The 17515-nt window shown below is 37.8% G+C and overlaps 1 protein-coding gene across 7 annotated transcripts in view; it reads left to right on the top strand.

The window, feature by feature from the left end:
* PHF8 (PHD finger protein 8) overlaps nt 1-17515 on the top strand; it is a 99123-nt gene that overhangs the window by 44172 nt on the left and 37436 nt on the right. For 6 of the 7 annotated variants that reach the window (XM_070462809.1, XM_020876654.2, XM_020876659.2 and 3 more), the window contains exons 8-14: nt 1594-1756; nt 8477-8564; nt 8926-9032; nt 10236-10327; nt 12801-12890; nt 14706-15008; nt 15775-15878. In XM_070462809.1, the coding sequence (XP_070318910.1) occupies nt 1594-1756; nt 8477-8564; nt 8926-9032; nt 10236-10327; nt 12801-12890; nt 14706-15008; nt 15775-15878 (947 nt within the window). The remainder of the gene's footprint in view (nt 1-1593; nt 1757-8476; nt 8565-8925; nt 9033-10235; nt 10328-12800; nt 12891-14705; nt 15009-15774; nt 15879-17515) is intronic. The other variant, XM_070462810.1, reaches the window with a different exon arrangement.

The following is a 17515-nucleotide window of genomic DNA, read 5'->3' as shown; positions in this document are numbered from 1 at the left end:
TGTCCCCTGCATTGGCAGGTAGATTCTTAACCACTGGACCATCAGGGAAGTCTGAGATCATTTTTTTAAATGTCAGCCTTCCTATAGTTTCCCTTTTCGTGGTTGTTACAGTTTTGTAATTAGCATGTTGATTGTCAGTGACTAAAGGATTTTTGAGGTCTGGTAAACAAATTTCTTAAATAACTTATTGTTTTCTACCACTGTTCATGCTATTTAGTTTTTTTATCAAAAATGCCAAGAAAAGAGCAAAAACTTGGCTATGGCTCTTGTCCAAATGATCACAAATCCTGAACTAGTTGTTTATCATGAAGAAATTGGAGTGTGTAAATGAAAGTGCTATTATGCAAATGTTATATTTAACTGTTTATTTTATTTTTTTACTTTTTATATTGGAGTATAGCCATTAACAATATTGTGATAGTTTCAGGTGGACAGCAAAGGGACTCAGCCATACATATACATGTATCCATTCTCCCCCAAACTCCCCTCCCATCCAGGCTGCCACATAACATTGAGCAGAGTTCCCTGTGCTATACAGTAGGACCTTGTTGGTTATCCATTTTAAATACAGCTGGAGATCCCACACTCCCTGTCTCTTCCCCCATTAGCATTTTAATTTTTAAATAGATTTTACAGAAAAATTGCTAATAGGAAGATTACCTGTGTGCCCTTCACTCAGATTCCTATGTTACTATTTTATTATATTCTCTTTCTCTGAAGCAAACAATAAAATAATCTTACATATATATTTTTTCTGAAACACTCGAAAGTATTTGCAGACATGATGTCCCTTTATCTTGTAATAATTCAGTGTGTATTTCTTAAAAACAAGGGTATTCTCTTATATCATCACAATATTGTTATCAAAATCAAAATTAATATTGATAATAGTACTATTATCTAATCTACAGATCTGATTCAAATTTCTCCAGTTGTACAGTAGATATTTTCTAGTGTTGCTTTTCTACACTGAAATGTATTGTCATGAAATATTGGTTAAACTAGTCAAGCTATGGGTTGGGAAGATTTTTGTGCTAGTGGGTTTTTCTTTCTTTTCTGCCAAACTGCCCATGTGGTGATTATCCAGGCAAAGCATAATTAAGAAATAAAATGTTCTTCCAACAGATAATCACCCAACATATAATCTTCCAGAAGTCCTTGGGTGATTACTGAACTTTTAAACTTTTATTAGCTGTGATTGCAGGTGTGAGAAGAAACACTCTCTGCAAATGGCGTTTAAAGGCAAATTCAATTTTCTTCTCATTAGTAATGTGGCCTTAAATTCTCCTGGGGCTGATAGTATTGATCTGCTCATCTGTAGAGGACATTTTTCATTTGGTATTCCTGGAGCCTTTGGTGTGCTTTTGTCTTAAGTTGATAATTTTGTTTGAAATGCCCTTTCCAGATTGTTTTTGTTAGTCTTATAGAAGCTTAAAAGTACAAAGTGAAAAGGAACTTTTGAAGTTTTCCATATTTGTATATAAATGATCCTTGAACAGAAAGAATTCTAGCATACTACATGGTCCTGGAACATGAGAGAATATTCTTTTGGAGACTCCCTTAATAGCTTTGGCCCTTCCATCTTTGTTTCAGGGTGAGAAGATCTTCTACCTGATCCGTCCAACAAATGCCAACCTGACTCTCTTTGAGTGCTGGAGCAGCTCCTCTAACCAGAATGAGATGTTCTTTGGGGACCAGGTGGACAAGTGCTACAAGTGTTCTGTGAAGCAAGGACAGACACTTTTCATTCCTACAGGTCTCCCCTGGGCCCCTCTGGGAGGGTTTGAGGAATGTGGGAAGAAGAAGGGAGCTGTGGCACCAGAACCAACACCTTCCCATAATGTTTTGACCTGAATGTGAGATACCCCTCTCATATCAGTTATAGGCTCAGAATTGCACATCAGAAAAATTCAAGTGGTGACCAAAGTGGTGACCAGTGTGCTTGTTTGGGGAGGTCCAGGAGAAAATTGATAGGCTTCTATGCACTGAACTGATGTCAACTTGGTGGACAGAAAACAGGACTCTCTCAGCCCCATGACTCTAGAGATAGTGACTGGAGAGACTGGCATTGTAAGCTATAAGTCAGAATGACCTGGGTGGGGATAGTTTTAGTTTTTTTTTTTCCTGAAACAATAAATGCCTAGGCTTTACCCCTAGAATTATGAATTCATAGGTCTGAAGTGGGATCTGAGTGTGGCTATTTTGGGGGAAAAAACCTAGCTGTCTCCATTTGGGGAAAGTTGACATCTTTAGTATGTTGCATCTTCCATGAACACAGTGTGTCTCTCCATTTATTTAGGTTTTTCTTGACTATCTAATTTCTTAATTCCTTGATTTCAGAATTAGTGTTAAATTTTCTCCAAATGTTCAGTATAATTCTCTACTGCAGCCACACGGACCTAGAGCTTTCCTTTTGGGAAAGATTTTAATTAGCATTCAATTTCCTTAAACTTTATTAGGCTATTCAAATTATTTTATACTGGGTGAGTTGTAACAGTTTGTGCTTTTGGAGCAATTGGCCCATCTTATCTAAGTTGTCAAATTTATATGTGAAGAGTTGTTCATAGTATTTCTTATTCTTTTGATATCTTCTAAGTCTCTAGTGTACCCTCTTTTCATTCTTAATGTTAGTAATCTGTGAATTTCAATTTTGTTGAACGTTTAAAAGAATCATCTGTTGTTTCATTGTGATTTTCAGTGTAGTCTGTTTTCAATTCATTGATTTCTGCTTTTATCTTTTTTCCTTCTTTCTGCTTACTTTGCATTTATTTTGCTCTCCTTTTTTTCAGTCTTGAGATGATAGCTTAGATTATTGACTTAAGATTTTTTTTCCCTTTTAATAAATTTCCCCCTCAGCATGGAATTTAGCTATGTCACATATTTTGATATGTTGTAGTTTTCATTTTGTTATTTTAAAAGAAATTTATTTATTTATTTGGCTGTGCTGGGTCTTAGTTGTGGCATGTGGGATCTAGTTCCCTGACCAGGGATCAAACCCAGGCCCCCTGCATTGGGAGCACAGAGTCTTAGCCACTGGACCACCAGGAAAGTCCCCTAAATGTGCCTTTTAAAAAGTTGAGATATAATGCACATACCATTAAAGGTATGTGCATACCAATAACATATTGTTAAAGGGTACAATTCAGGTTTTCATTAAGTTGTACAAACATCAGCACTAATACCAGAAAGTTTTCACTGCTTTAAAAAAGAAACCTTGTACCTATTAGCAGTCACTCCCAAGTCCTTCTCGCCAGCCCCTATCAGCCACTTTTGTACTTTTCTTTGTGTATGAATTTTCCATTTCTGAATAGTTAATGTAAATGGAATCATGCAGTATGTGGTCTTTTATGTCTGGATTCTGTCATCCAGCATAATATTTTCAAGGTTCATCCATGTTGTACCATGTATCAATACTTCATTCTTTAAATGGCTGATAAGTACTCCATTTGTAAGGATACACCACATTTTGTTTATCCATTCATCATTTTATAGACATCTGGGTTTTTTTTGCCTTTTTCCTATTATAAATAGTGCTGTTATGAACATTCATGTACAAGTTATTGTGCTAACAGTTATTATATTTTCAGTTCTCTTGGATGTATCTATTTAGGAAAGGGATTGCTGAGTCATATGGCAACTCTGTGTTTAACTTCTTAAGGAATTGCCAAACTATTTTCTAAAGCAGCTGCATTTTACATTTCTACCAGTGATTTATGAGAGTCTCAGTTTTTCCACATCCTTCCCGACACTTGTTGTTGCCTATCTTTATGATTATAACCATTCTGGTGGTGTGAAGTAGTAGCTCACTGAGATTTTTATTTTGTGTTTCTTTAATGGCTATTGATTTTAAATATTTTTCTGCGTGCTTATTGGATGTTTATATATCTTTTTTAAAAGAAATATCTAATCAAAACTTTTGCCCATTCTTTAATTAGGTAATTTATCTTTTGTTGTTGAGTTGTAAGAATTCTTAATGCATTTTTGGGGGGAAAAAAGAATTCTTAATGTATTTTGGATTAGACTTTTATTGGATGTATGATTTGCAAATACTTTCGCTTATTCTTGGAATTGTCTTTTCACTTTCTTGCTGTTGGTCTGTGAAGCACAAAAATCCAGTTTATCTATTTTTTTTCTTTGCTTGTGCTTTTGGTATTATATCTAAGATAACCATTGCCTAATTCACAGTCATGAAGAGTAACACCTGTGTTTTCTTCTTAGTTCTTACATTTATGTGCTTAATCCATTTCAATTTAATTTTTGTGTATGGTATGAGATACGGGTCCAATTTCATTCCTTTGCATGCAGATGTCCAGATGTCCTGGAACCATTTGAAAAGACCATTCTTTCCCCATTGAATTGTCTTGACACCTTTGTCAAAAATCAATTGACTATAGACAATTGATAGACATATGTTAGACATATAGACATATGTTGGTTTATTTCTGAACTTCCAATTCTATTCCATTGATCTATATGTCTATCTTTATGCCAGTACCACACTGTCTCAGTTACTGTACATTTGTAGTAAGTTTTGAAGTTGGAAAGTATCAGCCTTCCAACTTTGTTTTTCACCTTTAATTTCCATATAAATTTTTTAGCTTCAGATTTTGTATAGTTTTTTTTAGTGTTGGCTCTAGTTTTATATGTGTGAATATATTTGTGTATACATGTATACACATGCATATGTACATGTATAGATAAATATGTACATGTGTTTACATGTGTAAATATGTCTATATATGTATATACATACATACATATATGAATCTTACCACAGGCTACTGGTATTGACATTTTACCAGTTTGAGGAAAGGGTTGAAACCTTACCTCTTTTCACATCTCTTTACCCTTTAAATGTATTTGCCTTAAATATTTCCTCTGCATACATTAGATCCATATCACATCATGCTTTAATTTTTGTTTCAACTGTCAAACATAATTTCAATACCCATATAGCAGGAAAGTCTGTTGTTTTTACCTGTATTTTTACTCTTCCATTGTTCTTCCTTCCTGGTGTTCCAGGATTCCTTCTCTTATTTCCCCTCTGTTTAGAGTTTCAGGGTAGGTCTGCTGGCAATAGATTCTCTTAGTTTTCCTTCATCTGTAAATGTCTTGATTTCCCTTTCACTCCTGAAAGATATTTTTGCTGGATATTAGGATTTTGGGTTGATAGTTATTTTCTTTCAGTACTTTAATGTTGTGCTGCTTCCTTCTAGCTTCTGTATGAAAAGATTTTGACTATCCTTCAAATTATTTTTTCTACAGTATGTGTTATTTCTTGCTACTTTCAATATTTTTTTAGTTTCTCAGCAATTTGACAATAATGTGTGGATTTCTTTGGGTTTATACTATTATGTGTTCACTGAGCTTCTTGAATTTGTAGGTTTATGTCTTTTGCCATATTAGTGAAGTTTTTAGCTATTATTTCTTCAAATACTTTTTCATCCCCACACTCTTTAACTTTTCTTCTGGGTGTTTGATGCTATGAATATGACACATTTTGCTGTAATCTCACAGGTTCCTGAGACTTTTTTTATGTCCCATTGTATGGTTCTTTATTTTTTGGTCTTTTAAAAAATTTTTACTGACATATAGTTGATTTACAGTGTTTCAGGTATACAGCAAAATGATTAAATTTTATGTATATATATTCTTTTTAGATTATTTTCCATTATAGGTTATTATAAGATATTGAATATAGTTCCCTGTGCTATACATATACAGTAGGTTCCTTATTGGGTTCCTGAGTTTATTTTTCACTCAGTCTGTTTCCTTTCTCTTTTTTATGTTGGGTGCTGTTGCCCTGTTTTAAAATTCTGTGATTCTTTTCTTCATTGTCTCCATTCTTCTGTTGAATCCATTGTTTCATTATATATTTCAGATGAAGTATTTTTTTAGTTCTATAATTTCCATTTGTTTATTTATGGCTTCTCTCTCTACTTCTTTTGCTTGTTTCTAGCATGTTTGTAATTGTTCATTGAAGCATTTTTATGATGACTGCTTTAAAATTCATGTCATATAACTCTAACATCTTTGTCTAACATTATATTGTTATTTTTCTGTTACTCAGATCTATTTGTTTATTCTTATCTTGATTTGATTACATTGGTTTTATAGAATGTTTAAGGCAAGTCACACCCCCCACCCCCATACCCATATGCTTTCCTCTTTATAGTTTTGTATTCCCAGGCATTCATTTACCCATCTTTAAATTCTTTGCTGAGTTTCACATGGTTGGTTTTTTTTTACACTGGACACTTGGCAACTGGTAAATTGAATTTGTCTACCAGAGATTTGAGTTGGATTCATTTGCTTCTTGGTACATATTCCCACAACTGGGGGCAATCTGCTTAGTTCTACAAGCATTTCATGTTTACTCTCTGCCCCAACATTGTGCTAGGTGCTAGAGATTAAAGATATGTATAGGCCATTTCAGTATAATGTTCTAATAGACACAATAGAGGTATTCACCAGAAGTTTGGGGAGCACAGAGAAGAACACTTAGTCTGGCCAGAAGTTTGTAACAGTCTTCTCAGAAGAGTGACACCTGAAGGGTAAGTAGGTACTGATAAAGGAAATAAAGGCATAAAAGACCTCTCAGATTAGGGAAAGGCATAAGCAAAGCAAACATGTGTGAAGCAGTTTATGAATACTAGAGCCTAAAGACCAAAGGCTGGGAGCAGATGAAGCTGAAAAGATTTGCAGGCTGAACTTACTTCAGAGGCAACTGGGGACTATTAAAGATTTATTTGTTTAATTTCTAATGAAATATTTTAGATGAAGCAAAAGATATAAAGAATAATATAGTGAACATTTATGTGTTTATAACTTAACTAAAAATATAATATATTGCAAACATATTTGAAGCCTTCTATATATCTCTCCTCAATTTCCCATTCTGCCCTCTCAGAGCTAGCCCTTGTCCTAAAGTTGATGATATCATTCTCCTGCATTTTTATCCCTTTATTACATAGGTAATGCCTTACTAAGCAACTAAGCAGTGTATAGTATTGTTTTACATGATTTTTTGGGGGGGAGGGGGTGTGGTCTTAACCTCCAATCACTAGGGAAGTCTCTGTTTCACATGTTTTTGTTATATAAATAGAATCATATTACATGTATTTTCTCAACATTTTTCTCTGAACATTATAATTGTGAGATCCTGTTGATACGTGTAGCTATCGCTCATTCATTTTACTTGCTTTCTATTATTCCACTCTACAGCAATTTATCTATTCTCCTGTGGATGTACATTTCATTGAAGAGTTTCAAGCAAGAGATGATATGGGCAGATTTGTATTTTGGATATATCACTTAGGATTGGGATTTGGAAGACAGACTTCAGAGATCAAGATTGTTGTGGATCAGTGGTTTACAAACATTTCAGACTCTGGATCTCTTTATACCCTTAAATATTATTGAGGATCCCAAAGAACTTTTTTTTATGTGGTTTATATGTATTCATATTTACCACATTATAAATTAAAACTGATAATTCCAAAATATTTATTAGTTCATTGAGAAAAAACAAGAATAAACCCATTATATGTTAGCATAAGTAACAATTTTTATGGAAAATAACTATTTTCAAACTAAAAATTTAGTTTAAAGGTTGACCTTTACATTTCTTCAAATATTTTTAGTGTTTGGGTTAATAGAAAACTTAAGGCCCTCAAATCTGCCTCTGTGTGTTATGATATCATGTCCTATAGCCTTTGAAAAACTCCACTGTATACCTATGAGAGAATGAGAGTTAAAAAGACAAATAACATCTTAGTATTATTATGAACATAGTTTTGACCTTGCATATGCTCTGAAAGAGGCTCTAGGAGCCCCAGGATTCCCTGTATTACCCCTTAAAGAACCACTGGTATTAGAGGAGACAGTTTGGAGGCTGTTGTAAGTAGCATAAGTAAGAAATGATGAGGGATCTGAACCAAACCATTAGGATGGATGGATGAAGAAGAGGAGATGAATATGAGAGAGATTTAAGAAGGAAAATCAGGAGGTCCTAGAAGGCAGTATAGGGTCAAGGGCAAGGAAAATAATTTAGTTTCTTCGCAATCAACCTGTGAAGTGGATATTTAGCTAGAAAATGGCAGGATTTGAACCCAGGTCTAACACAAAAGCTTTTTGTTTTACTTAGGGCAGAGTTCGAAGAGGTAGTCATAGCATGGAGATGATGCCTTTCTTATTGATAAGAGAGAGGATAGGTGAGGCACCGAAGAGATTTTGAAGTATAGAGAGGAGGATGTAGAAGGAGTTTATTAACCCTATAGGTTGGTCCAGTACAGGGTTATAATGATGGCAGACTTGGCCAGGATGGGTGTTGGGAATGTGGAAGAACCTAGAATATTCTGAGTTACTGCCAGACTAGATGCTCTAAGGTATTGTGTTTGAGCTGAGTGGGCAGTGTAGATGTCCAAAGGAAGAAAGGCCCCTTGCCAGCTATGATTTTTGCCTTGTTACACTGCAGGATGGATTCATGCTGTGCTGACCCCTGTGGACTGCCTTGCCTTTGGAGGGAACTTCTTACACAGCCTTAATATTGAAATGCAGCTCAAGTGAGTCCTGAAGCTCTGGTGATCCCAAGTTGGCCATTTCCATCTGCAAGAGTCCTTGAGTTCTCCCCTGTAGTTAGGAGTAGAACATAGAAGGAGGCAAGATGATCATAAAGGAATGGATACTGGTTCCTGTTGATGTTCAGTGGAGGATGAATACCTCTTCCTCACTTAACAGTTATGTGACTATCAAGTCACATAATCTTTGAGCTCAAATTTCCTAACCCACAAAGTAAAGTCTTAAAGGATAGTTGTGAGGATTAGCAATAATGGATGCAAAGCATCCAGAACAATACCTGATACATAGTAGATGCCCAGTAAACAGTATCCTCATCATTGTTATTGTTGTAACTACTTCCTCCAGAGCCTATGAGATTGAGAAGCGGTTGAGCACAGCAGACCTCTTCAAGTTCCCCAACTTTGAGACCATCTGTTGGTATGTGGGGAAGCACATTCTGGATATCTTTCGAGGTATGGAGCCCTTTGCCAACTGCCCTTTTTGCCCTGTTCTTATAACCAACACCTCAATCAAGATACAGTACTTTTCCATCACCACAAAAATCTCTGTAGTGCTACCCCTTTATAATCTCACCCACTCTTTCCCCTTGAACTATCCATAACTTCAGGAAACCACTGATCTGTTTTTCATCTCTCTAATTTTGTCATTTCAAGAATGTTATAAAAATGGAACTGAATGTTGTGATCTTTTGAAATTGGCTTTTTTTTTACTAAGTATAATGTAGGGCAAGGCATGGATTTTAAATATCTTATTTAGTAAAAGGAGCTGAGAAAATTGGATCACAGTAAAATTATTCCTATTCTTAAAATAAGAAACTCAATCTGAATAGTGTCAGAGTTCTCTGGATATCCATCTCCTGGGGACAAGGCCCAGTCCTACACAGACTTCATTGGTTTGGTCTTGGGTATCAGCCCAAGTAGAAGCCAGCCTACTGGGTTTCTTTTTTCCTGGTTTGCTCTGAAATAGAGTGGCTCCCTTACTCAGACCTGAGATTTCCCAAGTGACTTGGCCAGAAAGAGTTACAAAGAACCTCAGAGGCCAATGAGTATAGTCTCTTATGCAATACTTCAAGCCCTTATTCTGCCACCTAGATAGACTGTCATGTAAGTGTTCATTCAGGGGCTAGATGACTAACTGCTTATTATCTGTTCTGAACAGCTTAGTTCAGTAGAAAACTCTTTTTTGAGCCTAAATTTGGATGTTTGTTATAATCTCCTCCTGGAGTAACTCAGAAAAAGGCATTAATGGCTCTTCAGATCTGTGTAGGTGGCAATCATGGTCCTCTTGAGTGTTCATATTTTGAAACCCAAGGGGCAGAGTAGTGTAGAAGGAAGACAGGTGTCAGATTCTGACAGACGTGGTTTCAGTCTTGGCTTTGTCACTTACCAGGTGTGGCCTTTGTATTCTTTGCCTCTCTGGGCCTTATTTTCTGAACTATAAAATGAAGATGATATCTGGCTTACAGGGTTGGGTATAGGATTCAATGAGATAGTAGATGTCAAGGTACTCATAAAATGAACACCATTATAAGAACTGAGATCTGGAGTTGTTCTCAGAACCTTGAACATTTTCTCTGGTTGCCTGAAAAAAGTAAAAAGTCCTTCACTTCCCTGCATGGTTTCTTTGACACTGTACCTTCCTCTTTCCCCCGGTAGGTTTGCGAGAAAACAGGAGACACCCTGCCTCCTACCTGGTCCATGGTGGTAAAGCCCTGAACTTGGCCTTTAGAGCCTGGACAAAGAAAGAAGTAAATATACTTATTTCTCTATCTACTTTAGAGGTCTACTGTCAGTAGGGACTGGCTTTGGGAAGATCTTCTGGGGAGGTAGAAGATACCAGGGAGGTTTGTGGGCTCCTGGCATTAGAGTGGAGGACAGAAGAGTATTAAGAAAGAAAAACTTCACCTGTAATTTTAACACTCACAGAGGGAATTAACATGTGGATATATTTTGTTTTTTTTGTAATATGCATTTTTAAAGCATGATTGCTATCACCCTGTACATATAATTTTGTATCTGAATTGATTGGTTTATCTTAATTTTTCTGTGTCACCAAGTTCTCCAGAAATATTGATAGTTACGTGATATTCTTTTGTTGGGATGTAACATCCTTACCTAACCACTTGTTTATTGTTGCTTCCTTTTTATTTATTTATTTGGGGGATAGTTCTAAAAAATCGTGAAGTAAATATCTATTTGCATTAGTCTTTGTCCTTCATCTCTTGATTGTTTCTTCAGGATAGATTCCTAGAAGAGCAGTTGTTAAATCAAAGTATATGAAAAATGTAAGACTCTTGATGCATGCTGCCAAAATGGCTTTTTAGGAATATACCAATATCCATCTCTCCAATTGAATACTAAACAACTATAAAAGAAATTAAGGAAGCTGTCTATGTACTGATTTGGGAAGACCTCTAGAATTTATCATGTAAAGGTGTCTAACTGTGTGTATAGTGTGCTGGCTGCCTTATGTGTAAAGGGGGGGAGGGGACAAGAACTATATTTGTATGTGCTTGTATTTGCCTGAAAACACAATCTGGAGGGATTCAGAAGAAAGTAATAAAAGTGATTACCTGTTGGGGTGGGCTAGAGGGGTTGATGGCAGGGACAAAGTCTTTTCAATATATATCTTTTTATATTGTTTGATTTTTGAGCTATGTGAATGGATTACCTACTCAAAAAGTTGGATTTATTTTAAAAAAAAAACAATTTTAAGCAATGCAAAAAAGGAAATATCAATATATTATTTTTTTAAATTATTTTTTTATTTTTTCCATTTATTTTTATTAGTTGGAGGCTAATTACTTTACATCATTGCAGTGGTTTTTGTCATACATTGAAATGAATTAGCCATGGATTTACATGTATTCTTTTATACTTCTGATATTCGTGTAGATTCCTTCCCCTGCATATAGTAGTATGAGGAGACTCTTCAGCCACTGAAGGCTTAATTTGCTCAATTTCCCCTTTTTCTGTTGACAACCTTCCCCTCAAATATTCTTGGACTTCATGTTTTGGGCCTTCTCTTGCTCCATGGAGTCACCTGCACCTGGACTTTAGCCTTCGATTCTGTTTTGCCACATCCCTCAGGTGTGGCTGCCTTGGGTTTCATTTCTGACTGCATCCCACCAGACCCTTCTATGAAGTGAACTTCTGATTGACTCTGTCTCAGGAACACCTTTAAGGGAGGGAGGTGGGTAGGTCCTGAGCACTCATGTCCTGGGCCAGGATGGCCTCAAGGACCAAAGAATGGCTCTAGACAGTGTGACCAGAGGGAGCTGGAAGAGAGGAGGACATAGAACTGAAGAGCCCACACTCATGGAAGAAAACTTTTGTGAAGTGCAAATGACTTCCGTGAGAAACACTTGCTCCTTCACTTTTCCAGAGCCCCTGGGCTGGGAGGAGGGAGCTGTCAGGGTTATCCAGTTGGGTCACATGGGTTCTCAGTCCGCATTGCTGCCCAGCCACTGAAATAAATTCCAGATGATTGAAAGAGTTAAACCATGGGAAGCAAGGAAGAAATGCTGAGGAATTTTTATCAGTACTCTCTGGATACAGAATTCACGTCAAAACTGGTAGAAGAAATCACAGAGGAAAAGAGGTCTGTCTGCGTAAAGATGTAAATAAAATCATTAATGAATTAAAAAAGCGATAACCAACAGGTCCCTCCCTGGGTTGTTGTTGGGCTAGCTGTGGGCCTATAGCTGCTCAGCACTGAGTTCTGTGCTCACGAGTGAAGAGGCTGGGTTCTTCCTGAGATTCTTGACTTTCTGAGGGGGGTATGGTTCAAGCCCACAACTAAGTTCCTCACATCTCTTGACACTGTCCTTTATGTTTTGCAAATATTTCCTCCCAGTCAATGGTTTGCCTTAACAGTGTTTTTTTAATAAGTCTAATTTATCAGTTTTTCTTTTATGATTCATAACTTTTTATGTCCTAAGAAATCTTTGCCTAACCTAAGGTCACAAAGATTTTCTCCTCTCTTTCCTTCTAAAGGTTTATAGTTTTAGTTACAGCATTTAATTCTATAATCCATTTTGAGTCTGTGTATATCTGATGCAAAATATAGAATGAAGGTCTTTTCTTGCATGTGGATATCTGATCAGTCTAAGTACCATTTGTTAAAGAGACTACCCTTTCTCCATTGAATTGCCTTGGTAACTGTTGAAAATCAGTTGTTTCTTATGTGTGGATCTATTTCTCATGCCTTTTGTTTGACAGGCTCTGCCAGACCACGAGGATGAAATCCCAGAGACAGTGCGGACTGTTCAGCTCATTAAAGATCTGGCTAGGGAGATCCGCCTGGTGGAAGTAAGGAGCATGGGAACAGGGAAGGCGTTTGGAAAGGGCTTAAGACTCAAGTGGCAGGTCAGGCTTTTGCAGCTGGCATGGGAGCTCAGGGGAAGGATTGAGAAGACCACACCAAGGACCCTATTCATTCATTCAAATAATTATTATGTGCCTCAAGTATGCCACATGTTGGGCTAGGTGCTTAGGACACATAAATAACTACAGTGCCTGCCCACGAAGAACTCACAATCTAGTAGAGTACCCTGGGCAAAGTTAACCTGCCTGAGCCTCAGTTTCCTCATCTCTAAAGTGGCTATAGCTAATAACTACTGAGGGATTGTTAAGAGGGTTGAATAAGGTAATATAGGTTGAGCAAAAAGTATAAGACTGGGCAGATAGTGGGTGCTCAATAAATTCTGATGGTGGGTCATGTGGTTGTGGGTGGTGGAGGTCATAGTAGTAGTTGTTGTTATTAATATTTTGACTCAGTCTCTGCATTCTACAAAATGACAGTTCTCCCGGGTTGAAGATGATTACAAAGCCATGTTTCAACAGGTGGCATATACCACGAGGCAGTGAGGTGTAGTGGTAAGAGACTCAGAGAAACTTGGGTTCTGGTTCCTGCTCTGTCACTTGCTAGCCGTTCAGGGCCTCAGTATCCTTATCTGTAAAGTGGCGACAATACCACCTTTTCAGAGTTTTGTTATAATTATCTAATTATGTAGAGCCCCTCGCACAGTGCCTGGCAGAGTAAGTACTCAATAAATGTGAGCCATTGTTGTTACTAGACTTTGCAGTGAAGAGAGAACTCAGTGTGGGCTGGTGAAGTAGCAGAGGCACCAGAGGAGAATGGGACTTGAAGTTTCAACTTTCCTTTAGCTCAGAAGCTAGGCACTAAACATGCTAAAGGGTGGTCAGAGTGCGCTACTGGGAAGTTGGACTTCTAGCCTCACCTCTTGCAGCATGTTTCACTGCCTGCACCATTACACCATGGCTTACATTGCCCGCCTCCTACCTCATTTTCTTCCACTTCCATCTGTCAGAATCCATCAGGGTTTAGTTAAAATGCCTGTCTTTTCTCTGGCTATATAAGTTTTGTATACACGGAACTTTGGGCTGGTTGGAAGAGGACTTAGAGGTGGATCATATCTTTTTCACTGAATTTCAAATGTTTTGAAGAAGTGAAATCCTTTTTTTCAAATGAAAGCTTATGTGGAAGCTCAATATATGCAACCAATTGAAGCATAACTACTATGAATAAGTAGCAGTTACGAAGGTGGGAGGCTTAGAACCCCACTTGCTTCTCTTATTTGCCTTCCACCTACCTCCAATCCCCAGGGCTCTTCCCAAGAAGTTCAAAGAAGCCACAGAACATCTTTTCCAGTCTGCTCCTTTAAATTTACAGCTGAGCAAACAGATCCCCAGAGTAATCAGAGAACTTACCCTTGGTCACAGAGCTAATGAGTAGCAGATTTAGAACTAGAAGCACTCTTCTCTTAAATCCTGTAGTCCTTAGAGTTGGAACCACACATTTTAGTACTCTATTTTCTGTCTCATGTCAGCTGCTCTTGGAGTCTTTTCTCTCCAATTTTGATAGTAGTGCTGGGCTTTTTCTCTGCTCGTCTTCTTACTCGTCAATGGCTGGGTAAAGAAATGCCACCCGGTAAATTCTTGATGACTTATTGTGCAAAAACTAGGGTGTGCATAAGTGCCTATGTGGAGCATCTTTAAGCCCCTTCATGGCAGTACCACCAGTGCCATGAACAGACCTCTGCTCTTAGTGTAGAAAGAACCCTTGAGTAAGCTCTAACCCCTCATGTCCTAACACTCTTGTAGGATATCTTCCAACAGAACGTTGGGAAGACGAGCAATATCTTTGGGCTGCAGAGGATCTTCCCAGCCGGCTCCATTCCCTTAACCAGGCCAGCCCATTCCACTTCAGTATCCATGTCCAGGCTGTCACTGCCCTCCAAAAGTGGTTCAAAGAAGAAAGGCCTGAAGCCCAAGGAATTCTTCAAGAAGGCAGAGCGAAAGGGCAAGGAGAGCTCAGCCTTGGGGCCTGCTGGCCAATTGAGCTATAATCTCATGGATACATACAATCATCAGGCACTGAAGACAGGCTCTTCCCAGAAAGCAAAGGTGGGTGCTGGCCAATGGGTTCAGCCCAACCCTTTTGGGTCCCTTGGAAGAGCAGAGTATCAAAAGTAAAGGCTCTCCTGTCCTCCCACCTCCCTTAGGGCCCCTGGTGTTTGGCTACCAGTCCCACTCACTTAACAGGCATTTATTGAGACCTTGTCTATGCTGGGCACTGTGATAGCTGCTGCAGACAATAACCCTCAAGAGGCCAACAGGCTAGTGAGAAAGATAGGCATAAAAAGAAATGAGTGCAATGAGATGTTGTGGATGCCACAATTAAGTGTGAGTGTGGGACCCTGAGACACAGGGGAGGGGATGATTGTATCTGGGTAGGGATGATGGTCAGGAGCTCTTCTCAGAAAACATGACACTTGAGCTGATCTTGAAATGCTAGGATAAGAATGATACTTGAGTACATGGTATATGAGTGGCAGGTTGGAGTCTTGAACAGACTTTTTAGAAAAGTCCTCCTCCAGGGCCCCACCTTGCTTAAAGATTGTGGTAACCTCCATGGTCATGTGAAGATGCTCCACCCTCCTTTTAGGGAACATGTTTTGCAAGATTGATAGGTTTCCCCTGAACCAGCCATACATTCTCAACCTTCTGCTCTTGTGACCATTTGGGTTGGGGGTGGGGGGACAGCATAGTTGAAGACCTTGGTTCAGGTGGTTTTGATAGTGAACTCCACCAGTAAAACCAGAGGGAACTGGTTATTCTGATTCACATGGGAGTTCCAGACAGGTGACAACTGAGCCTCCTCCTCCTGCAGTTCAACATCACTGGCACCTGCTTGAATGACTCAGATGATGACTCACCAGACTTGGACCTTGATGGGAATGAGGGCCCGCTGGCCTTATTGATGTCTAATGGCAGGTGAGGTGGGAAGAAGAAGCAGAGATGCTGGGATTTTCGGTAGCAATATGCCATTAAGACAAGGCATGGAATTGGGACCTGGGGCTGGGACATGGGTGAGGGAGGGACTGTACTTTGGGAAATACCCAGATATTATCAGAAAACATTGCTTAGTACAGACCACCATGGTAGTGTTGGGAGTGGGTAAGAGGAGAGGTCTGGAACTAATTGGCAATTCTGAGAAAAATCTTGTATAAGTTCTAGAAATTTCATCAAGTCAGTAGATCAGAACTGTTGGCAGGAATAAAAAATAATATACTGGTTAAGAGCATTAGTTTTTTATATACCTTTTGTGATTCAATTTTTAGGAACTTATTTTGCAGAAATATTTGCCAGGTGTGTAAAGAGAAATATTCAGTGTTCACTATATCATTGTAATAGTAAATAGTTGGAAGCGTCCATTAATAAGGGTTGGATAAATTATGGTACATCTATGGAATAGAATACTGTGTAACTTAAAAAGAGTGAGTTTAGTATCTATTGATGTGAAAAGATTTCCAAGATACATTTTAAGTGAAAAAATCAGGTTGCAAGATAGTATATGGGAATAGTTCATTTTAATTTTTTTAAAAGGCATGTATGCATATGTGTGTATGTAAAAAAGTAACATATAGTCTTTTACATTTGGCTATATTGGTTAAATCTATTTATTTGGCTGTATTGGATCTTAGTTGCAGAATGTGTGCTGTCGAGTTGAGACACACAGGCTCCAGAGCGCATGGGCTCAGTAGTTGTGTGTGGTCTTAGTGGCTTTGTGGCGTGTAGAATCTTAGTTCCTGATCAGGGATTGAATTCCCTGCATTGCAAGGTGTATTGTTAACCACTGGGCAACCAGGATGTCCCTTGCCTTTATTTTTAATTTAACTTTTTAAAAGAGGTTTAAAATTTATGCAGTTTAAAATTCAAAAAGTATGAAAGAATACATAGGAAAAAATTTTGCTCCCACCCTTCTCTGTTGTCCAGTTTTCCTTTGCATACATGGAACACCAGTGTCAGTGCTTTCCTTCCAGAGATGTTTATACACATTCACACAAATAAATATATCAATATTTGTTACATATTTTACGCTTGTCACACCAAACTTATAACAGTAGTTATCTCTGGAAAGTAGGATAGGGGAGGCAAGAGAGGAAATTTTCACTTCAAGTATTTGAATTTTGTACAGTGAGTATATATTAGTTTTCTCAAAATAATTTTTAGCAGACTGTTTTCTAACAGAATAAAAGCATATCTTGACAAAAAGCTTGGGCTTGGGAATCAGACAATTCCGAATTTGAATTCCAGCTCTGACACATATTCCCTATGGCAAGCTAATTAACATATCTGCATCTCTGTCTTCATTTTATCTGTTCTATAGATAAAACTTATCTTAGGGTTGTTGGAGGACTAAATGAAGTATTGTATGTAAAGTGCTTATTGCAGGTCCTGGCACATAGTAAATGTTTAATAAATGGTTGATTTTATAAATGTAATAATGAATTTGAAAATGAAAGATGACAGTGGTGGTGATGATGATGATAGTTGTGGGTATGGCCAGAAGCTAACTAGGTTGTCAGAAATCCTCAAACATGTAGGGAGGCAGAGGAAGATGGTAAAAG

This window comes from Odocoileus virginianus, unplaced genomic scaffold, assembly GCF_023699985.2.
Source record: "Odocoileus virginianus isolate 20LAN1187 ecotype Illinois unplaced genomic scaffold, Ovbor_1.2 Unplaced_Scaffold_14, whole genome shotgun sequence".
NCBI lineage: Eukaryota > Metazoa > Chordata > Mammalia > Artiodactyla > Cervidae > Odocoileus > Odocoileus virginianus.
Note: the sequence above shows the minus strand (reverse complement) of the source record. Positions and strands in the feature narration are given on the sequence as shown.